This window comes from Dysidea avara, chromosome 3, assembly GCF_963678975.1.
Source record: "Dysidea avara chromosome 3, odDysAvar1.4, whole genome shotgun sequence".
NCBI lineage: Eukaryota > Metazoa > Porifera > Demospongiae > Dictyoceratida > Dysideidae > Dysidea > Dysidea avara.
This window is the reverse complement of record NC_089274.1, coordinates 19,900,311-19,925,689: the sequence shown is the minus strand read 5'-3', so window position 1 is coordinate 19,925,689 and position 25,379 is coordinate 19,900,311. Positions and strand designations below refer to the sequence as shown.

Here is a 25,379-nt window from a genome sequence, read left to right as displayed (position 1 = left end):
GTAGAGAGTTCAGCTGCAAACAAATCACTCTGTAGAGAGTTCAGCTACAAAGAAACCGCCATGTAGAGAGTTCAGCCTCATACAAACCACCTTGTAGAGAATTCAACTACAACAAATCACCCTGTAGAGAAGAAGTTACCTTGTAGAGAGTTCAGCTATAAAGAAACCATCATGTAGGGAGTTCAGCTACAAAGAAACCACCATGTAGAGAGTTTAGCTGCAAACAAATCACCTGTGGAGAGTTCAGCTAGAAACAAATCACCCCGTAGAGAGATCAGCTGGACGAAGTCACCTTGTAGAGAGTTCAGCTACAAAGAAACCATCATGTAGACAGTTCAGCTGCAAACAAATCACCCTGCAGAGAGTTCAGCTACAAAAAAATCACCCTGTAGAGAGTTCAGCTAGACGAAGTCACCTTATAGAGAGTTCAGCTACAAAGAAACCATCATGTAGAGAGTTCGGCTACAAAGACACCACCATGTAGAGAGTTTAGCTGCAAACAAATCACCTGTAGAGAGTTCAGCTAGAAACAAAATACCCTGTAGAGAGACCAGCTAGAAGAGGTTACCTTGTAGAGAGTTCAGCTACAAAGAAACCATCCTGTATATAGTTCAGCTACATTTCAAGTCACCCAGTAGAGAGATCAGCTGCAAAAAATATCCTGTGGGGCATAATGGGCATGTAGTAAATATATGTATATAATTTGTATAATTACTAATAAAATCAAAAATAATTGAAGCATTAAAATTCTTCTTTAAGTTCTTTTCTTCTTCCTGTAGTGAAGAAAAAAATACATGGGTTAAAAAAGCCCCAAAGCCAGCCATAGGCCGGCTTTGCAGTATACAAATACAAAAAGAAGTGATATCTAATCAAAAACAGCCAAGCTGTAAAAAAAGGTGTGGCCCCCAAAAAGGCCATGGTGAAAAAAGATGTGAAATCCAAGGTGGCGGCCAAGAAATGGCTGTGATGGTAGGTTAATGGTTACATTTTAATAACAACAATTCAGGTGAATTTGGTGCCAAGACCAAGCGGCACAAAATTCACCTGAATTGTCGTTATTAAAATGTAACCATTAACCTACCATCACAGCCATTTCTTGGCCGCCACCTTGGTTTTTTCACCATGGCCTTTTTGGGGGCCGCACCTTTTTTTACAGCTTGGCTGTTTTTGATTAGATATATATAGCATCTAAATAAATATAGCAATCTAGTAGAGTGGAATTGTGCAAAACATGGGCATTTCGTGCACTTTGTGATACAATTATGAAACTTTCCACACAAATTAAACTCCTTGAGACAATATTTTTGCCACTGTCGACATGATCTTTGGTGAGCTTTACAGCTATTTTCTGTATTTATTCCCCTGGGGAATTATTTTACACTGTTAAAACATGGTTCCAAATTAAAGGTGTTGACCTAAGAAACAACTTATTGGCTTTTGTTTGAAGTGAATAGCTCATTCTACTCTAAAGTTATAACCATTTTTATTAGTGACAAAATTCTCAGTTACCCTTGGGGTATAAATTACCAATGAGCAGATAACCTTATATAATTTCATGGCTCATAACTTTGAAACAAAATCACCTATTAACTTTTAAATAAAATCACATTGTTACTTTAAGCAAGACCATTAGTTTGAAACCACCATGTAAAATAATTCCTAATAGAGAAAAAGGCTGAATTTTCAATGCAGTAAAGGTCAGCAAAGGTCAAATCTGTGATGGCACTATATCAAAATATAAGGAGTGCAATTTGTGTGGAAAGTTTCAGAATAGTATCAAAAATGATGCATTTTTGCACAATGCAGCTCTACTAATCTGTTGAGCCCACAGATCCCCATCTGATAAATCAGCAATTCTGTTGGAAATCGTTTTTGAAACATCCTGCATGATTACACTCTTGAAACATGAAAATTTAAAACATTTAGATAGCACATTTTACATTTTGTGGTGAGCTGAACGGAAATGTGCAAAGTAAAAAAACTAAACTATGAGGACCTGTATATTAGACAACTATCCCTCTAGGGACCTGCAGGGAGGCAACAAAGTAGCCTGTGGAACAGGGAGTCAGAAACCTGTAACTGAAAACTATGCTGAATGCCCAGGCCAGGCAGTGACTTGATTCAGAGACAGCTTGCAGTCAAGGCAGGTGCCTGAGGAGCCACAAAACCTGTGATCCAGAGCATACGTACGTATATATGATGAATATATACAAGGTACACTTTTCAAGGTTGAACTATATGGGGTATTTTCACTGTAAAATTCACAGAAAATGGCACAAATGTGATAATTATTGTATACAAACACTGTATACACACAATGTACATAAAAATAAAAATTATGTTGTGACAATGTGTGGGACATTTTTACTGACTCATACTATCATATACTACGCCTTAACTGTGATCATAATAAATACTGGATTAGGGATTTTACTGGCTTATAATCTTAAATCATCTGCACAGGAAGTACTCCATCATGTATACCTACTAGAATGCAGTCTCAAATAAGATGGTGAGACAAAGTTCAAGTCCTGCTATATAAATTGTGTGGCATCAACTCTTGAAGATATATACAAGTAATCACACTTTTATTCCACCATGTAACACCAGTGTACAAAGTGAGTTTTATAAATGTTTGTAACAGCGAGCAATTCATAATGCAGGCTTGATATGAATATTTGTGAAAAAATAAATTAACACCCATAGTAGTCACAGATGAAATCAGCAGATAGTAGTGCAAAGGTGTGAACATCACATAAGAGACGTGTGCCAAAGGAATGCTTTTCTTACAGGATTCAGGAAACTAGACAAGATAATAATGTGGTTACCTCACTACACTCATATGGTGGGGCTGTCCATTTATGACAGTAGACTATCAACATGTCAAAGAGTAATGAAGCTACACAAGAGCAGGTAAACATTAATGACCGCTTTCATTAATTACTAAATATACTGCTGGCTACATTTTTGACTCTAAATCTGTTATTAAGTCATAGGAGCATTCATTAAAAAACTTGTTGGTATTTCTTAATAATGTATTCAACTTCTCATCAAGCGATATCAGTGATTATGTTTTTTCACTACAGGCCACACAGCATGCAATGTATTGATAACAACACATTACACTCGGTGCCTCTCAGTGCATGCACAGTCAATATATGATCAATTCCATGTGTGTGTGTGTGTGTGCATGTATGCATGCATATGAGCACTACTGGAATTCCTAAACTTGTTGATTTACATTGTATAAAAATACCACTAAACCTACAAGGAAATTCATCATTCCTATACGTAGTAGTGGAATAGTGCACACTGTAATAAGTACCTTGTAATAATTACCTTGTAGCTTTTTTACATGAGACCAGTGTATAGCAACAGAAGATCATTACAAACCTGTAGTGTTAATGTGGCACTACCTATTGTACTATAGTATAATAATAAACAAAATAATAATAATAAGGTAGCACTTTAGCTGCACTTTATCTATCAACAATGCTTTGTTGCATGGTTGCATATTAACAAACAAACAATTAATGAATTTGCTGACATGCTCAAGTTACAACAAGCAGTTTATGGATGATTCTATGTGATAGGTCCTACAACCACTCTATGCTCTGTTTGGTGTATAGGTTAGGTTAGGGTCAAAGCTGCATGTGTGCTATTCTTTTTATATACATAAAATATCCTAAACAATACATAAACATTTAACCTATTACTAAAACTGAAGTGCTACGGTAGCACTTAGAGGTGCTATTTTTTGACTGGAGCAGTCAATAGTAACACTTTTAGGTGCTACATTCAGTTTTAACTGTAAAGTGTGCATGGATCATAAGTGCATAAGTTCAGAACATGAGTACATGAGTTATCATCATGAAAATTTTCAGCTGTACTTCTCTACATTGTAATGGAGTTTTCATTACATTCTGGTTTACACAGAATTATGCAATATATAAAACGAGTTTTTACCATGGTTAAAATTCTGAGGGGTTTTTGCAACCTTGTTATTTCACATATATACACCTACAAATAGAAAATATTTCAAGACAAAATAATGATGTACGATGATTTTATCAAGAAAACAATGTATTGCATAAAACAAATAGCTAACTTAAATCCTTATACGGAAATTTCTATTTCTACCTTGTCTTAAGCAGTATATCAATGTAAACTGTTCAGCATGCATATGTTAGCATTGCCTTTTGCCGATATAAACTCAGTTCTGACCTGAGCTCAGTAATCAATGTAGAATCATGGCTGATGGGCAAGTCATGTATGATGACTATACCAAAGCCACATTAATACAAACACCATCTAATGGATGATTACGATGTTTAAGATACGTGCCACAGCTGAAACTGATCATCTTCATTATCAATCATCCATGCACATACCTCCTGGAATGTTGTAAGCATGGTTTGGTGTAGTGAGGCTACTATTTTATTTGTATCTATGATGGGAAATGGTACAGATTGCTTAGAACATGCCTTTCCTGCGAAGATCCTGGTCTGACTGGTGACACCTCACTGTGTGGAGGTGGAGAAAATTTCATCTACCATTGATGGTTTCTGTTGCTTCCTATAGTTCTACACTTTTGGACTCAAGGTATGAGATTGGCAAGAATAATCACTGAGTTAACGCATATTAATAGTATCACACAACTTTGTGCAATCAATAACACTGTAAAATCTAATTTGTCATCTTAACAAATAATTTGGTGCTGCCATTTTGCGATTACTTGTTTGAACAATTTTTTGCACCCAAACAAGAAATTATGTAATGGTGGCAACAAAACATTTGTTAAAATGACAAAATCGTTTTTACATGTAGTGAAGGCGCATAGGTAATACTCCTTTACCTGGTCATATGGCTATAATTGTATATATATATATATATATACCAACACTAAATATAGTGTATGCTACTTGAAAATGGACTGTAAAAGTGGTCATGAAAGTTAGTAAGCAATAAATTCTCTGTGAGGTATTATAGTCACCTTGTCTGATGCTTTTAAAGTAAGTGAGTCATAGATACGTACTGTATAGCACTGGCTGGTAACTGTAATGTCTTTGTGCACGCATAGCTATGTATTTAGAAACATGTACAGAATAATAAAAACATTACAGATACGGTTACATTACATACACATGTATTGTATTGTTTATAGGCTACCAACAGTGTTCATCACAAGAGTGTGTAAATTGTCATCACAACTTGGGTACACTTCTCACTCAACATCAATGTTCTTAAACTATGAGCCTGTAAGTCATGCTGTGATCACATGTTACTTGTCATCTTCCTACTTGTCATCTTCCTTAACACAAGTTTTACATTAGTAGTCTTCAATCACCAATCAAGCATGTGATAGATGAAATGGAGCAGGTGCATGTCTCCTTTGTGAGACTTTCCTAGTTGTAAATAACTTTACTGCTATGTTCATGCACACATGCAACGGCTTAGGACGTGCAATATCAACTTTCCACTCTGCGTTACTGTATAATATTATAACAGAGCAAAATCTGTGGAAAACAAATGGTGCTTAAATTCAATGCAAAAATCTTTGCTTTCATCAAAAAAATGTCCCTTGTACACATGCAATGTCGGTTGCGTGATCCTGATTGTCATTTGATCAGCTATTATTATAGAATGTGCACACTGGTTAATAGCCTTCATTTTAAACTTTGTGGAATGTGTGTGTCAGTCAGTGTGTGTCAGTGTGTGTGTGTGCGTGCATGTGTGTGTGTGTGTGTGTACATTGAACTCAGGAGGTAATCTGAACAATGGTGATTAAGGCTTGCTGATGTGACAAATTTCTCAGTGATAACCACTTGTACTATTTACTATGGGACGATTACCAAGTGTCCAGATTACACAGGTATCCTCATTTCAGTTCAAGTGTCCTGAGTTGACATATCCAAATTCTGCTGCTTTTGCTGGCTAGCTAGTTGGAGACTCAGTCTAGTTTTAGTGTCAAGATTTTGAATCTCTTCATTTACAGGTTTAGCTTTTTCACAGATCTATAGTTAGTTCTCTTGTAGGTCATTGAGAATGCATCCATCAAAAATTCAATGCTTTATTTCAAGATGACAGTCCCATAAAGTATTCATGTTATATTCATGGGCCAACCCAAACATATGCTGTTACAGTGTCAGGTTGGATCCACCTATAGGTATGGTTTGGTCAATTCACAAACATGAGGCTAACCAGCAGTACATAAAGGTTAATACAAAAGTGCATGGAAATAATTCATCCCAGAATGTTTCATATTATTCAGCGAGATGTCACCTTGTGAGGAGTTTATTTGGCACACGAACATCACAAACAGCATGAACATGTACACAGTCATGTGGATAAACAATATATTACATGCAAGGACATGAATCAAGCAGGGTATGTGCCTACATTGGAAAGAAAACATTTACAAGGGAAGTATTGTAAAATGATCTAGTCTTGTAAGATTATTATTATTTTGGATACACTGTGTAGCTACAACTACCATGTATGGCCACAATTAACAGGTAGACTGATGATGTCACATATACCACACAGGACAGTTTATAAACACATACACATATATGAAAGGACTAAAGAGTATATTGGAAAACATTAAATTATAAACGATGCCACACTGACCAGCTAGAATGTAATTTCCTGAACTAGTGACAATTTCATGTCAATAACAATAGTAGGATAACAGTACTCCCGATACTGTACAATTTCATAAAAGGTAGTTGCTATGGCAGCAGTATGAAGGATAAGGCAATACGTAGCATGCTACTAAATAATAAACACAAATCCTGGTAACTATAAACTATGTATACAGTGAGCAGTGTGGCTCAACAACAAATTGAATTCACAGAAATCCAGAGTTATTATAGTATAATAGTTTATCTGAAATCTTCAAAAAATTGTAATCATGATACTTGGTCTTTCCACTATCGTGATAGGTGTACTTTCTACAGTGCTTAATTCTTATACTCCACTATACTTATTGGAAAATACAAATTAATGAGGTATTATATTATAGACTAGCTCCCAAGTCCCAACAGGTGTAGCTACAGATTATCCTTCATAGGAAAAAATCAAAACTGCTCAAATTCATGTATTTTACATTATAGCTATTGTTCCAGTAAGGAAGAAAGTAGTGTTGCCCACCAGCCTGTATGCCATTTGGTTTTTCCTGATGAAATGACAAAAGAAAAATACAAACTGGTGGGAAGAAAGTTTCCAATTGTCAATTATGCATGCCAAAAGGACAACTAATTACTCGAAAAAACTACTGCAAGGCACCTTGCTGTGCTTATGGGGACCTTTAACATTAACGCTAACTCTTTAACATTATAGCTAAACACTCACATATAGCTAGCCAGGATGAAAAAAGGTGTGAAATCAGATGGCAGCCCCATGGGGTTAGTGGTCCATTAAACTGAATGGTTGCTTTATGTGGACAATTGCTGTGCCAAATGTCAAGGCTATCTGCTATACATTTAGCTATGTCAGTTTAGAGTATATTTTGTAGCTAAGTGTATACAAGAGCCTGAGGGACTTAACTCTACGAGGGCTAACAACCGACATGGTATAAAAATGTATCAGGTGCTGTATGTCACTGTTGCTCCTGTTAATAACACTTTTGACATGACTGGTGATACATGTGTGTCTTAATGGCTACGTATATACATATAGTCTTTGTCTTTATGCTATATAGCTTGCAACTATTCTAACAGAACACGTTGATGTGCTGTATCACTAATACACATGCCACTATATCGGAAGTGTATTGTGATGACAACCACCTGCATAAAAAAAACAGCCACTAAATCTACTTGCCTCACCTTTTCTGCAAAGGCACTTATTGATTGGAGATACAGTTACAAGCACTGCACTATACCTGTAAGGGCTGTAACCCACCAGAATTTGACTTGACTTGACGATGATGTTATTTGCTTATTTTTCACAAAATACAGCAAACACAATAATTACAAAAATTTATTTTAAAAAAACAGTAAAAATGATTAAAAATTTTATAGTAAACAACCCGTATAGCTATATAAGTATATAAGCTACATAAGTTACACAGCTTGTTCAATGTATTCAGAGCCTCGTCTCAAGAACTCTAAGATCAGTTCATTATCAGCCAGATCAACTGGGCTCTTGTAAAAACTGGTCAACTTCTCCACATTAGCACCATATTGGATGAGTAGTACTAACACGTCCATGCTGGAATGTAGAGCAGCTAAGTGAAGTGCCGTCCAATGTTCATAATCCTCACAGTCTACTGTTACTAACTGGTTCTCCAACATGTAGTAAGCCAGTCCAAGGTAGTTCTTAGCTGCTGACAGGTGTAGGGCACTTTGTCGTACTTGTCTAGTGATCCTCTCATCCTCTTCATTCACTCTCATTACAATGTTCAATAGTTCTAGTTCTTCTTGTTTGCAGTTGGCACTATCCCAGTGTATGACTGATCTTGTTTTCAGATGTTTCACCTCTGCTTGGAGAAGGTAAGCACAAAGTTCACAGTTTGACTCGCAAATATTGATTGGTCTCAAACTGTCCATGGTGCGAGTATTGATAAGTTCTGGCTTGTGCTGGAGTAGCAGCTCAACTGCGTCCATGTCTTCAAACGAGACGGCAACGTGCAGCGCGTTCCATCCTTCCTCGTCTGCTGCAAGCAAATCTGCACCCTCATTTACCATCAGTTCAAAACACTCAAATTGATCTTCAAAGATGGCACGGTGCAACAGCGGCATTCCAGTCGGGTCTTTAAGATCCAAGACACTCTTGCCGTGTTTGGTGATTATTTTCTTGATCTCTTCCTTGTCTCCATCAGTGATGGCTTGTTGCAGCATGACGTTCACAGGGAAGGTAACCCTTCGTTTAGCCTTGTTATAGGCTAAAGCTTTAAGCTTTCCACTCAGCAGTCCACTGGAGTAGCCCTTGCATTTAAATACAGTTTCAGCCATCGTTATAACTCTGTTCGTTCTTTTCCAAACGGTAATTAAAAGAACTCATGTTCGATGGTAACACTCGTTCGCTTTTTAAACGATGAGTACCGGAAGCCGTGACGTCAACGAGCAAGCTTGTTACGTCATGGTAATATATACCTTTAATACATGTAAACCACCCAAACCCGTACTAGACCGACGCCAACAAGTTTTTCCTGTCTTACGCAATGTGCTGCTTTTTTTAATTTTCACCTACCATCTATAGACAATATGATATACTTTGTGTGGTTCTTCCTGCCTTACACAATGGATATTAAGCTATACCGACATATCTATGGCTATACCCACATCTTGGGGAGCTGCCCTGCAGTGATACTAAACCAGTCTCCATCTTCTGGATTCTATGCTTGTGGATATGTTCCATAGCTAGCTATTTATCTACCAATGTGCATATGCTGATTTTCCTGCATGGCTTGGGGCATCTTAAGCAACGGCAACTGTCTCTTCAAACCTATATATGTTATAATCACCTCTTACAGGCCAGATATTGTTGTCTACAACTCTGAATCATGTAGTTGTTTACTGGAACTATATTATGCTCACATAATCGAGCATTATATTTTTGAGCAGTACTCAAATTCACCTAATAGCTATGTCTTTGAAAACCTCCCATCATTATTCTGTTACCATCTTTGGCCATAGTTTATTACTGTATATCAGACCATTTAAATTGACTTTTTTTCAGTTTCAAAATTATAGTCTTCTATTCTTTTAGCTGGTTGCTATATGTTAGAGTATCATTATATGCATGTGAATGCTTTCTTAGAGTAGTACAACAATATATTTTCTTGCTCAAATGCTGCTTGCTTTTATTTGGCCCCAAAATTATGCCAGTATAATCACTGCATGCATCCTTAAATGGACCTGATATGACCCTTAAATTCTTTTGGAGCATCATGCTCAAGTATTAATTTTATACAACTATCAATTGTAGCTAATATATGGTTGAAATTAGTGTGCTAGGCCACTATATATCAGCCTAGCAGTATGTTCACAATATATATCAAAGCTTAATTCAGTGTGTGCATCTGTAACCATCAAGTCTTCCATAAGACTCTCCACAATACTTCTTGGCCTAAAACTACAATGAATTGACAACGTATAACATTTCTTTTGCTTTAATTTATATAGCTACCTTGCCTTGTCCACACAGATCTGATTAGTCATGAGACCAAGATCACAATTTTTATGCGTTTCTTTGTTTTAATAATGATAGTTCTCTCTCTTGTGTAGCTTCTTTTGTGCATGCCATGCATGTTATGCCATGCTGGAGTGTAGGATCGAGCGCCACTGAGATTTTCTTCTACATCCAACATCTTGGCAAGTGTTGATTATGACTTCCTGCAGGTCCCTTGTGAAATAGCATGCACTTACAATGTGATAAGAGCAAGCATACATATATTCAAAAAATCAGTTTCTCAATCAGTTCTACCTTGCGATTCCATTCAATTCATATAGTTGTATCTTTTTGAATGTTTAAACCAGTCCTGCTGACAATTCAATATTTGTAGTTATGGTCAATAAATATGAGGCCATACAATTATACCTAATTCATTGCCATCTTATCTGAGACAGCTGAGTACTCACCTTTACTTCCTGTAACAACTTTACACGGGCTGTGGGACCAGGTGTCCTACAGACCTTCAGCACTTGTGCTGTAATGCCTTAATAATTTATTTTTAAAAATTAAAAAAAAACTTCCAATACAATTGATAAGAATTTAAACGACAAATTCAGTAAACCAATCTTACTTATGATCACAGTTAAGCGTCCTGTATGATATATGTTACCCTGTAACGATGCCTCCACATTATCACAACAGTATACGTACATTTGTAAGTACATTGTATTTATACAGTATACACTACTGTACTGCATGTGGTATATGGGCACAGTGTACCAGATAAGATTATCAGGTATAAGACAAGCAGTGTTGGGAGTAACGCGTTACATAAGTAATGCGTTACGTAATATTATTACTTTTGTGGCAACTAAGTAATATACCGAAGTACGCTATAAAAACGAGTAATATAACTCAAGTTATTTTATTTACATATGTAACGCGTTACCTATAGTTACTGTAACGAGTCTATTATTACGTAATATTATTAGCGAAGTTACTAATCTCGTTAGTTATCTTCTGAGTAACGCGTAGCCACAACGAAGTAACGAAGCCTACTGAATGAAACTTATTCACCAGCTTCTTACTTAAAACCAAGATTTGCACATTGTCCAACAACACAATCATGTCACGTGATAAAGTGGTAGTTTCACACGTGGCAGCTTAAGGCTGTGGACACAAAGTAATATAATATGTAATATTATTATAGTTACTTTATTTTATGAGTAATATGTAACTGTAACTAAATAGTTCAGTTGCAAGTAATATGTAATATGTAACTAGTTACTTTTACAAAGTAACTTGCCCAACACTGAAGACAAGATTATCAGGTAAGATCACAGTAACCTTTTACATGTTAACATTTAACCTACACAGAGTCATGTACATATGTAGCTAGTGGATACCCATTTCTCAGTCCTATATAATGAAGTATTGAAGCGATTTTAGAGTGTGCTTCATATAGCTTCAAGCATGTATGAATTAGCAGTTTAATTTGAAGATGGTATATTGATGCATGTAGGTCAGTAATGTGTGTACATTGTGACTACCATTACCATACACTATATGATGGGACTATTAATAATACTAAATGGTTTATGATATTTATCTGTGTGTGTCTCCAATGTGTCTCTCTACAGCATGGGAGGTACTTCAGAACCATACACAAGCACAAACAAAGTACACACATACATGCACCACACTTCTTCACTGCCTGATTTAAGTTACACTGTAAGTGCATACATAGTCTAATCACTGAATAATGACGAAGTGTCACTTGTCTGCCATACAGAAATCAGAGAAGCCATTGTTACAAAGACTATATGCCAAGCTGCCGCCATTCTCGTTGTGCAACTGATTACAATTGACTTTTTGAGAGGTTTACAAAAGTTAGTATGTTGCAAGCAATACAATCAGGTTGCATCCTGCACTTGGCACACAAGGGGCCAACCTCTTTGGCCAAAATCAGTGCCTTTTTATTGCCAGCAATCATTAGGAGATGCTAACCGACATAATGTCAACAAGCCAGATGTGCAAACAAACATCATGCTATGATGTAGCTAATGTTCTTAGAATTTAAAGATGTGTTATATTCAATCGTCACACGTTTGGAGATGAACTTAAATCATTTTGTACCTATACAAACTACAATCTGCATGACCACTTTGTGCTTAGTGTCATAACAGGTTGGTGTCAACTTACAAGGGACTGTATACAGATAAAATACAATTTGGTGGCTTCTGTTGGCTTCTGTATACATTTGCAAAACATCGAATTAACCATTAATGGATTATGCTACGCATGTGGTACACTAATTAAATTAACTGTCATAATAACAACCACTATACACATCTATACACATTGATGTGATACAAAAAGTGTTGAAGTAGAAACCACGTCATCTACACTTGATATCTATGTTTGATTGCACCATATTTGTGATCAGTTACCTGACATTAATCAGGAATTATAACATACAGTTGAGTATAGTTACCACTACTGATGTTTTATATGACATTTCCTTTAAGTTATGCTAGACTCAGTAATGCACAGACAACGTTTAAGGCTCTACACTTTCTACATTACTTGTCCTTCCTCAAAGAGTATGGAGTGTATACAAATGTACTTTGATGTTGATGTTATTAGTGTACAGAGGCCACACATCATGTGAGAGTATCACTCAGTAGTTATGTGTGTAGTAGTTGTGATGAAATAAACCTTGTCCTACACATGATTGTAACCCATCAGATGTGATGCCACTAATTCCAGATCAAAATCAAAATTCATATATTTGCCATTATGATATGTAGTAGGTACCAGACTTGATATTATAGAACTGGGGAATATTGTATTGCTTGGCTGTTTATACAACAGGAGACCATCAGAGACCCATAGAGTTACCACGGTATGTATGTATTACTTGTTGTACCAGTGACTCTATATAGTAGCCTCTCACCTACCAGCTGCATGGTGAAGTGGAATTGATTGCACTGACCACTCAGTGTACATGTGCTATGTCGTGCTCAATATATTGCTGTGTGGCGTGTCAGTGAAGATGAGAAGTTGTACATACACTATAGGGAGTTGTGTGCATGCCCACATGGTGGTTATTGAAAGCCTTAAATTTTTATTAAACTTCTATGATTTTAAATAAACTATGTAGTTGACAGTGTATTTGGTAAGGAAGCAGACTTTAGTGTGTGGTATGAGCCATCTAACCTTGCGTGGCCTCATTATATGCTTTGAAATGTTGACTGGTCTGATGCCATAATCATAGCTCCACCATATGAGTGTAGTGAGGTAACTACAATATTAACTTATCTAGTTTCCTGAACACCACAAGAGGAGCATTCCTATGGCACATGTCTTTCTTTGATGTACACACCTTTGTACTACTGAACTGCATGCTGATTTCATCTCCATAAGTACAATTTTACTATGGCTTTTTCTTCTAGGAATGCGTCAATTTTGCTGGCAAAATTTTTGGCATAATTGTATAATAGGTGGGCAATGACTCATCCTGAACTTATTAATTGTAGCTATTTATGTAATGAGATAGGTGTTAATAATTACTGTATGTGTATGCGTGTATAGTTATTTTTAAAACTGTTTTGTTTTTGTATCTGTTCATGTTGCATATCTTCGAGCTCTGGTAAGGAAGAATGGCTCATGAAGATTACCATGGAGGATAATAATATCAATAGAAAGTAGCAATGAGCAAATGCCAGCATAATAGGTACAATTTTTGTGAAGTGGACAATGGTGGACATAAACATTGCACAAATGATTGATAGAACAGTCACTGTAAGGTGAAATTGTAGCTTTGCACTTGAAAATGGTCAGTTAATGCTGAACAAAATAGATATTTCTGAGTAAAATATGGTGCATAATTGGTGAAAAATAAAAGAATTGCTAGAAAGAAGAATAGGTGAAAAAAGACAAAATAGACTCGTCCCTATATATTTGCTTCCCATGGCTGCCGTCAATAACACATCATGTGTCACTCACATAGTGAGGGAAAGCCTCATGCCAAAGGAATGAAGGAGCATGATACTAGTGGTTCCAACCACTATTCATATACCTCAAGTTCATAGCTGCTGCTCAGTGGTTTGTTGCACCATCACCTTTAAGCTGCTTATGATATTAACTATTGTAAGATCTCTCTGCTGTATGGGATGTCTAGGACAAGAAACAAAACTTTACTGAAATCACCATTCTTTTAAATACCACACCAGTATTAACACTCAATGACTGCTTGTTAACTGTTAGTGTCTTGTGGCATAACCAGGTACAGCCCAGGCAATTACTGCTCTCTCTATAAGGACTTTTGCTAGCAAAGGCATTTCACAATGGTCAAAATACAGCTATTTCCTGAGTGCTATGCTCCTTTGCACCTTGAGGCACTGATTCTACAAGGTTCTATTCTCTACAAGATATCATCATTAGATCAGTATAATTCACTATGTAACTTCCTAAACAACAACAACCATACTATCCTTTGCTGGGTGCACAAGTTAGGGTTAAAGTTGTGCTATTCCTGTTACATATATACATAGAATATCTTATACGATAATATTAACCTATAAATGTAAAAGTGCAGATATGGTTTGTGAGTGCCATAGGAGTAAGCCATTCATTTGTATAGTTTTAAAATATGAGCATGCATATAATATTATGCACATTAAAAATTATCAATACCACTATACCCCTCTGACAACTACTGGGCACACTTTTTATGCATCAATGACATAGTGTTGTGTAACCAATGTTACTTATTGTGTTGGAAAAAGAAACTTATGCCCTGTGCAAAGTATTCAACTGTACCAGTAGATTTTCCTGCCATTTCAGTATTAGGCATGCTCACATAGGAGGAGTGGATGAACAAACAATAGCAATGTGGCAAAATGAAAGAGCAAGCCATAGTGTGTCATAAAGCCAAATTATGAACTGTCATAGCCCTCTGTATCACCAAAACATAGTATGTGCCACTTGTCTAGTGAGCTGAAGGAAGAATCCAAGATAATATCACCCTATGCCATGTAGGTAAGGCAGCATCAAACCATCCCTGGCAGCATGGTACAGCCAGTTCCCAAAAGCATACATAACTGTGAGATAGAAATAATTTTGAAGTGAAGAAATGTGCCTGTGTTGTGCATGCAGACTGAAAGGTAAGCTTTTGGTTTTGTGCATGTTGTAGATTATGGCAAACTGCATCACAAATATACTGCGATATTCCCTGCTGTATGATAACAGCTAGTTTTAAGGTAACTAAAACAGCAAATCAATCAGGAAACACATTAACATAGTGTACAAGCTTTCAGCAAACTTTTGGCCAGATGGATGGAAGCAAAGATTTTTGCAGTTTAATTTGGAGATCATACAATTTTGCTTTCAAACTGAACCATTTTGTCCTGTTTCTGTACATCGTTGTATATACAGAGTGCAAAGTTGACATGTTCTAAGCTGGCTCATGTGTGGTTTAGTGGCAGCATTTGTTAGCCATGCATGTTCATTTTTGTGGGGAACCCTACTAAACAGCACTACTGTACTGCTTGATAATGAAGAAGATATACGTATTACGAATAATAACATGACTTACAGGGTCATATAGTTTAAAATGAACATTGATGTTGAGAAAATTAATGTTTCTTGCTCATTCAATCAGTCGTGATGACAATTTTGGCTCAACATATACCAGTCACTGTGCACACTCTGTGATGAACACTGTTGGTAATACAGGTATGTGACACACAAGCCCTTTTGTATGCCTGTATGGATATATATGTATGTACAAAGACATTACAGTTAGCTATATATGATCAATAATGATCCAGTCATTATCAGTGTTACATACAGGTATCACTGAGCATGCCAGTGGCTAGTATCTAATAACTCCTTTAAGCGGACCCGCTTTGAGCACATCACACAAGATGACTATCACACCTCACAAAGAATTTCCATGACTATCCACTTTAGGCTTCAAATTCCATTTCCAAGTAGCACACATAAGTTCAATAGGACAATAATGTGGTATACATGTATGGTAATACACAATATTTGACCAGATAAAGGAGTGTCTTATAGCAATGCACCTTCCCAGTTGCATATGGAAATTCAGTTGCGGGATACTATTGATGTGTGTTAGCTCAAGGAGTATACTCTTGCCAATTTCAGGGCTCAAGTCCAAAGTGTAGAACTATGGGAAGCAACAGAAACCATTAATGGTAGATGAAATGATTTTCTCCTCCTTCACACAGTGAAGTGTCACCAGCCAGACTGGGATCTTTGCAGGAAATGCATGTTCCATCTTATAGATACAAATAAAGTAATAGCCCACCAAACTGTAAGTGCTTAAAACATTCCGAGAGATATCTTGCATTGTAAACTATTCACTGTTACATAGAATATAAAATAAATTCTGATATGAGCTGAGTGATATCAATGTAGAATCCCAGGGGCGGATCCAGGAGCTGGCAAGGGGAGGGGCACAAACAGGCTAAGTTGTAGGTGGTTGGGGAGAGCCAAATTCTCTAGTTCAGTGCTGCATTTTTGAAGCAGCAAATAATCACCTCTTAGTAGTGTCTCATTGTTGATTTGTGCCATTTTGGCGTTTTCAGATGGTTGTGAAGCCTTAAAAGCGGTTTAAAAGGCTCCAAATGTCTAAAAACAGCAATACTATAATTATTTTTAGAGGCGCTTAATGCGCACGAAGGTGCTGGGTGACAAGTTTCGCTTTAGTTTCAGGTGAATTTGTAATAAATGTTAATAAAATGTGCATATTTTCATAAGTTTATAAACTGATCTTGGCCTAGCTGACATAAAGTTTAGTGGCTATTTTAATCAGAAGTAGCTATGGCTGGCTCCTCCACAAGGTGTGTGTGTGTGTGGGTTGGGGGGGGGGGCATTTGCCCCAAATGCCCCATCCTGGATCCGCCATTGTATATACATATTCATACCATATCATCAGGAAATGCATGATCTTGCAATTACACACTGCAGGTGTCAGTTACCATTAATAACACTTATCAGCAGTGGTTAACAGTTCTAGCTTGATTTTGAACTGTGCAATAAGGTAATGTAGTGTCACTCAGGGCTTTGTGGATTTTCGTCAACTAGCTACCTTAATAGAGCAGTCAGTCACTCTAATACTGCAGTCATGTAATAAAACAGTCATGCAGATGCACCTGAGCTGTAATAGTTTTTATCAATGTAAGCAGTTAAAATCCCTTTCAAGTAAACTCCTGATGTTCTTCCACTCTCCACTACCAATGAAAATGAATAGTTACAATGTTGCACATTTTTGTGTTATAACTATTAAGCATCTTACAGCTTCTGGGGGCTGCACCTCAGACCCCTCCACTATCAATATTTGTCAGTAATACCACACCAGTTGCAAGTAAAAACACACAGTTATAGTCTACTGATGGTGATTTCACTGAATAGTTGAGGTGTTTGATCTACCAACATGGCTACTATCTCATCGTTCGGCTAGAATTTCTACTTCAATGCAATGATGTGCTCCAGTAAAATTGTCGACACAATTAGTTCATACATAAATTGTTACTGAGGCAACATCACCAGCCAAACATTGCTGGTTACAGACACCATGCAGGTTGCTCAGGTGTTGACGCAGAAATCCTGTAGCTAGGATATTATGTTACTCACAATTAGCTACCTGATTGACAGTGTCATTCAAAAATAGGTAGAAAGTGCGTTAAATTTCATTTTCATGGTTAATTGACTATAATGATACACCAATAAGAGGACTCCACATCTGCTACATGGATAAATCTTTATCAGAGTAACACTAGCATAATTGAGTCATACTTTAACTACATTGTCACCACAATAAAGTGGTGGACTTATTATTGCACTGACCTATCAATTTTTCATGTCCCACCTCACCACCCCAGGGTTATATGGGGCAAGGGTACTTGATAATTCTAGTGACAGATTTCCCAGCTACAGTACTGGGGCAAAGAAGCTTGTCAAATCCCCACTATGCATGTCTCCACATCCTAAGCAAGGTTTCTATAAGGGATTTGATCAACCTATATAAACAATTTTTGGCCCACTAAACTGCTGTTGTAAAAAGCCCCATGTAGGACAAGACATAGATATGAAATCTTCATGTCAGTATATGGGGACCATGGAAGTTGACATTGATAAGTTGATAAGTGCATAAAAATGTTAATGCTGAGTGAAGCTCATGTTTGCAAGAGGTATAAATACACTGTGTAGTTAGATTTAAGACTTACATGAATGCTTTGAATTGTAGTTGTAGGTCTACACTTTCACAATGGAATAAACACATTAGTCACAGCATGGCCTTACATACTGCAAATGGTACCATTACACTGAATCTCTATTAGCACTAGTTAACACTTGTTAACACTGATTAACAGCTTTGACTTCATTTTGAACTGTGGAATATACTGTGATCACTGAACAATACATGGTGTTAAAACTTTGCTAACACAGACCTTACATGTTATCTCTGGAAGAGTAGCATAAATTCACCAAATACTCACAAAAGTTCTCCTTTCAATTTTTTATCTCAAGTGTGGCTAGTAAACACTGCACCACAAAGTCACCTGAAGACTTAATAAATGAAGTATGTCTACAACACAAATAAATATAAAAGCACTGCAATCTACATTGTTTAGCATCGTCTATGATGCTAAACAATGATTACAAGTCATGAACAAATACAAATGGAAGTACTACAATGGGTATTAATATTCCAGGGAAAAATCTATTTATAATGTTTCCTTAAGGTGATATCTTCTCGCAAGGCTCCTTGCTCCAAGTTTCAGCAAAATTATCAGATTGCGCAGTAATAGTGTTGTAAATTGCATGTGTTTAATTCAATTTGCTTCTAAACTCACATAACAATCACAATTATCTTTTCCTTCAACTTTAAACTTCTCCACTACACAACACTAGTCCATGGCAACCTCTACACAACCACTAAAGTTTTGGTGGCCATTTATAATAGTGTTACATATACGAAGAGATTACATTCCAGTGGATCTGATCTTGTTATATTAGTGTCATGTCAAAAATGATATAATAGTTCAGAATAAAGTAGTATTTCTCCACTTCCTGTCAGTAGACTGTGAGAGGTTCCTTCCTGTCATAATCAGTGATGATGTAATGTTTCCTTTTGTGCTATTACGTATTAGCTATTATCTTATAATTTAGCATACAATAATCATTTTGACACAAAGAAATGAATAGGAGAGTAGTGGTGAATAAGAGATTTCATGAAGCACATTAGTGTAGTGCTATTATTGTTTGAGGAATACACCGATCATAACAGTGCAGTGGCTAAAAAAAACTATTTTTTACAACTATCCCTAACCTGAGACCGGGATACACATACTGTTTGAAGTAAGTACTTTTTGTGCTGTATATTATTATTATTATTATTATTGTTTACTGTGCAAAACCTCTTACAAAGAGTATAATACAAGCACAGATAATGAATCAACAAAATTAATTATATGATTAATTGATGTTCAGCTAGCCTTGCTTTAAATTGCTCTAAACCTGAACAGGTGATGAGGTCATTGGGTAAATTATTCCAGATCTTCATACTTGAAGGGAAGAATGAGTTAAAGTATGGGTTTACTCTTGTGTTTGGCTGTAACAGCCTCATTGAATGGCCTGTAGAGAGTAGTTAGATGGAGCTGGTATGAGTATGGTATCAGTCGGTATATCTATTAATTGATGCACGATCTTAAACATTGTGATCGTTTTCAACTGGTTTCTGCAGTGAGCCAGAGGTAGCCAATTCAAATTTTGCAACATATTTGTGACACTTGCATATGAAGAATAATTATTGTACACAAACCTCGCACACCGTCTTTGAACTGATTCAGTAGCTAAGATGTCTTTTTGCGTATAAGGGTCCCAGACCACACAGGCGTACTCTAGGATTGGTTTAATAAGTGACTTGTAACGACTCACTTTGACCGAGATTGGGCAGCTATGAAGGTTACGTTGTAAAAATCCTTTGATACTGTTAGTTTTGTTAGTTATTTATCTAATGTGTTCAGACCAGCATAGCTTCGAGTCAATAGTAAGACCTAGGTACTTGGTGTGTGTTACCTCCTGCACAACAGTGTCATACAAAGTGTAATGGCAAAATATAGGCTTTTTCTTGTGTGTCATTCTGATGAATTCACATTTCTGAACATTAAATGTCATTTTCCATTTATTTGCCCATTTTCCAAAATAGTTAGATCTTTCTGAAGTTGGTAACGGTCTTCTTTTGAGTTAATAGGGGTGTACAGAATGACGTCATCTGCATATAATCTTATATTGCCATGAATATCCAAACACTTGAAGTAAAAAGGGGGCTATAAGTGCCAGTAAAAGGAAAACTGTAGGGATTTCTGACTACCTAGTAATATATAGCTATCGGTGAACATAGGAGGTACTATAATGTAATAGATGCAGTAATATACAAGTCGTAGCAGTAGTTATGTACATTACATACTTCTAACAACATAATGTGCATGCAATATCATGATGAATTGATGATATGCCACTATGCAGTTTCTAATATTGTACATATGAATGAGCCATACCAGCACACAATCAATGTTATTGATGCTGCAGCTGATTTACCAATTGTACAACTTTGCTATAAGTACAGTCCACTTCATGATCTACTGAGTCAGCTCAGCTATATTCCACAGCCTACACTTAGCTTATACATTATAACATAAGCCAACTGCATAGTTACCAGCAGAAGTAGCAGCTCACATTAGGCTATAGACAATGCCACACACATATGGACTATATTATATATCAATAGGGACTACACTGAAACCTCTCTAATTCGATACCCCTCTTAATCCAGAATCTAACATTGTTTAGTGCACACCAATAAGACATTATATAGAGACCGGTTTCATTGTAGAATATAGCTACCTGATCTGATAGGTTCTACATAGTACATTGCTGCGACTTTCTGTTTATGAAAGATTGCATATTAATCATCTATTACAATTTTTTCGATTATCAGACTATTAGTTAGTCAGAACTACAACATATTTTTTAATAGTCCAAATTACACCCACATGAGCCAGTCATACTGCCCAGAGCTCAGTAGAGTGATGGCCTCTACCTCATTACATCATTATTACACTACAGAGACCATGATATATGTTATGCATGGGACGAACTAGAGAAAATCGACAATGTTTACATATGGAACATTTCATGTACACAATTATTTTCATTTATTACAGTACCAGAAAGTATTTGCATTGTAGCTATCCTTACATGGGCCAACCCAATCACGTTTTGTTACAGTGCGTGGTTTGGTCAATTTACACTATCAGAACGCAACACTAACAACACTGTCAACATTGCGCAGAATGTGTCACATTATTCAAATGAGATATCACCTTGCAAGGAGTTTATGCAACATACAGACAGCACAAACACTATGCATGGATGTGTGCATGGGTGGCGCACATGAAATAAGTCAAGTATACCAGGGCATGTACCTATATTGGTAGAGAGATCAAATCACCTTGTAGAGAGTTCAACTACAAACAAATCACCTTGTAGAAAGTTCAACTACAAACAAATAACCCTGTAGAGAGTTCAGCTACAAACAAGACACCTGTAGACACAAACAAGTCACCCTGTGGAGAGTTTGGCTACATTTCAAGTCAGCTGGTAGATAGATCAGCTGCAATCCAGTTATCCTGCAGAGAAGAATTAGCATGTAGCTAATAAATATTCAAAATGTGCATAATTATTGATAAAAAATCAAAATTAGTTCAAGTATTAAAAATCTACTTTAACTCTTTTTCTTCTTTCTGTGGTAAAGAAACAGACAGGTAAAAAAAGTCCCACTTTGGTGTATACAAATACGCCAAGCTGTAAAAATAGGGTGCAGCCCCCCAAAAAGCCATGGTGAAAAAAGATGTGAAATCCAAGGTGGCGGCCAAGCAATGGCTGTAATGGTAGGTTAATGGTAAAAATTTTAATAACAACAATTCAGGTGAATTTGGTACCAAGACTAAGTCGCACCGAATTAACGTGAATTGTTGCCATTAAAATGTTTACCATTAACCTACCATCACAGCCATTTCTTGGCCACCACCTTGGGTTTCACATCTTTTTTCACCATGGCTTTTTTTGGGGGCTGCACCCTATTTTTTACAGCTTGGCTATTTTGGATTAGCTTATTATTTTCATGGATATACTGTGTAGCTATGACTGCCATGCCACAATTAACAGTCACATATGAGTACCAATAGGACAGTTTGTAAGCACATACACATGAAAGGACTAAAGAAGTCTCAGAACAATAAATTATAAACAGTGCGACTTCCTGTACAATTAAATGCCTATGCTATAGCATACTGGCACATAATAAACACAAATTAGCTACTATGTATACAGTGAACATTTTGACTCAGAAGGAACATGAACAGACAACAAATCAAACTCACAGAAATGCTTTACATACATAAGTAATTGGTCTATCCAATTTTATACCTAGAGCAATTGTGCGACCTCAAACACTGTCATATATAGTTATCCTGTTAAAATCGCAGTCATGATATGGCCACTATCACAAGAGGGGTACAATTTACTTAACAGCTTTCCAAGTTTCTGGGACTTATTTACACACTAGTAATAGATTATAAACAATCACATTGAACTATAAAATTTGGGCTTTCCTTTTTGTTACAATGTGCTGTCATGAAGCTAACTGCCAAACATGATACATATCATGGAATTTCTGTTGCTATTAATTGTCTTATTCCAGCTATGTTATGTTGGAGGACACCTCTATGTACATCCACACTCCACAAGATCTGTTACACAGAGGTGTCTATCACATCATAATGCACTACAAATTTTGATTGTCATTTACAGCATTAGTTGATTATGGTGTTAAATGCAATATTTATTAAAGCATACCAACCTTCTCAATTGTCGTGTTTACAATACTAGCTCAACTATGCTATGGGAAATTAAAGTATTATATTTATAGACTAGTGGTGAGTACTCCCAACAGGTGCACAGGTTATCCTTCACAACAACAATGACATCTCATCACTAGAAAATGTGTCCTATCAAAACTGATCAAATTCATAGCAGTGGTCTTGATGTGGCATGTGTTCTTAAATTGTGCTGTACATTATATGAAATTTATTGTTCCAGTATCACAAAAGATGAGGTCTTGAAGTTCAGAAGGGTGGACTGTGAGGCCTAATTCCACCTATAAAAAAAAAACAATGATAAAAGTAGTGTGCCTTGCTGTGCTTACGGGCACCTGATCAAATTGATCAGCATTATATGCACTCCTGTTGTGGGTATAGGCAGATCTGAGTGGGGGACAAGGTGAGCTTTGCCTCTCCTGGCCCTTCTTTAGCCCCCTTTGGACTTACAGGACTATATTGACACTAAAACCAAAAATCATTCACAGAAGGCCAATGGGCACTGTGAAGAAATTGAGGCAAATAAGTTATGGTTGTGGGCAATGCCAGAAAACTAAGTGTGTCCTTGAAGATGCCAAGGTGAAAAAGTTGGTATCGTCCATCAATTTATATGACTGCCTTACAATTTTATATCATACTTGATATCAAAGCCATAGATATAGCTATCAAGTTTTTTGTAAGCATGCAAAAAAGGGATGAGACCTGGCATTTCCATGTGAAATTATGCAAGATTGAAAGTGTCACAAATGCGTAAGATATATAGAATATTGCTGCTCTTGTTAATAACACCCACATGCACTGATCTCTATTGTGGATCACATGACACACTACTATCTATCTGCCTTGATACATCCCTATGCTGAACATTCACGTGTTGTGTCACTACATTGGAAGTATATTGTCATGACAACCACATTAAACTGCAGGTAGTGTATTTACTGAATATAGCTATATTAAGTGTGAATGCTTATCAATTCATTTTAAACTCATCTTTATGACTTCTTTATATTGTTTACACATCAGGTGTGTGCATATGCAAAATTTACAATAGCATAAGTGCTGCTTCAGTTGCTTTGATATGATATTGAGGGTGTCATGTAGTAAGTATAGTACATATAGGTGAGGTGTGGTATACGCACATATACTTGAGACTCTAGACCCTTTCTGTGAAGGCATGCATTTATCATAAGCGCTGCACAAATAAGGAAGAAGTCTGCCGATAATTGCTATTGATTATAATTTATTTGATGAACATTTTCAGTAGATACGACAACACAAACACAGAATTTAAAAACGACAGCGAAAATGATTTTAAAAATTTACAGTAAACAAACTATGTGTTACATTATTTACACTACTTGTTCAATATATTCAGAACCTCGCTTCAAGAACTCTAAGGTCAGTTCATCATCAGCCAGATCAACTGGGCTCTTGTAACAACTGGTCAACTTCTCCACATTAGCACCATATTGGATGAGTAGTACTAACACGTCCATGCTGGAATGTAGAGCAGCTAAGTGAAGTGCTGTCCAATGTTCATAATCCTCACAGTCTACTGTTACTAACTGGTTTTCCAACATGTAGTAAGCCAGTCCAAGGTAGTTCTTAGCTGCTGACAGGTGTAGGGCACTTTGTCGTACTTGTCTAGTGCTCCTCTTGTCTTCTTCATTCACTCTCATTACAATGTTCAATAGTTCTAGTTCTTCTCGTTTGCAGTTGGCACTATCCCAGTGTGTGACTGATCTTGTTTTCAGATGTTTCACCTCTGCTTGGAGAAGGTAAGCACAAAAGTCACAATTTGACTCGCAAACATTGATCGGTCTCAAACTGTCCATGGTGCGAGTATTGATCAGCTCTGGCTTGTGTTGGAGTAGCAGCTCAACCGCGTCCATGTCTTCAAACGAGATAGCCACGTGCAACGCGTTCCATCCTTCCTCGTCTGCTGCAAGCAAATCTGCACCCTCATTTACCATCAGTTCAAAACACTCAAATTGATCCTCAAAGATGGCACGGTGCAACAGCGGCATTCCAGTCGGGTCTTTAAGATCCAAGACACTCTTGCCGTGTTTGGTGATTATTTTCTTGATCTCTTCTTTGTCTCCATCAGTGATGGCTTGTTGCAACATGACGTTGACTGGGAAAGTGACCCTTCGTTTAGCCTTGGCGCTCTTCATTGAGGTTAAAGCTTTAAACTTCCCACTCAGCGCTCCGCTGGAGTAGTTCTTGCATTTATGCACATTTTCCATCATTATCTTCGTAAAAAAAAGAGTTAGCTAATAATGATCC

The 25,379-nt window shown here is 36.8% G+C and overlaps 2 protein-coding genes across 2 annotated transcripts; both read right to left on the bottom strand.

Moving 5' to 3' along the window:
• Nucleotides 1–8,066: 8,066 nt before the first annotated feature.
• LOC136248390 (protein phosphatase 1 regulatory inhibitor subunit 16B-like) lies at nucleotides 8,067–8,957 on the bottom strand. The gene has a single exon (XM_066040173.1). The coding sequence runs from the start codon at nucleotides 8,955–8,957 to the stop codon at nucleotides 8,067–8,069; it is 891 nt and encodes a 296-aa protein (XP_065896245.1).
• A 15,485-nt stretch (nucleotides 8,958–24,442) lies between these two features.
• Nucleotides 24,443–25,339, bottom strand: LOC136248389 (protein phosphatase 1 regulatory subunit 12C-like). The gene has a single exon (XM_066040172.1). It carries the CDS (start codon nucleotides 25,337–25,339, stop codon nucleotides 24,443–24,445), a length of 897 nt encoding a protein of 298 aa, XP_065896244.1.
• Between the last annotated feature and the right edge of the window lie 40 nt (nucleotides 25,340–25,379).

Excerpts from the sequence above, each read along its gene's own strand:
- LOC136248390 (XM_066040173.1), bottom strand. The coding sequence starts at position 8,957 with ATGGCTGAAACTGTATTTAAATGCAAGGGCTACTCCAGTGGACTGCTG.
- LOC136248389 (XM_066040172.1), bottom strand. The coding sequence starts at position 25,339 with ATGGAAAATGTGCATAAATGCAAGAACTACTCCAGCGGAGCGCTGAGT.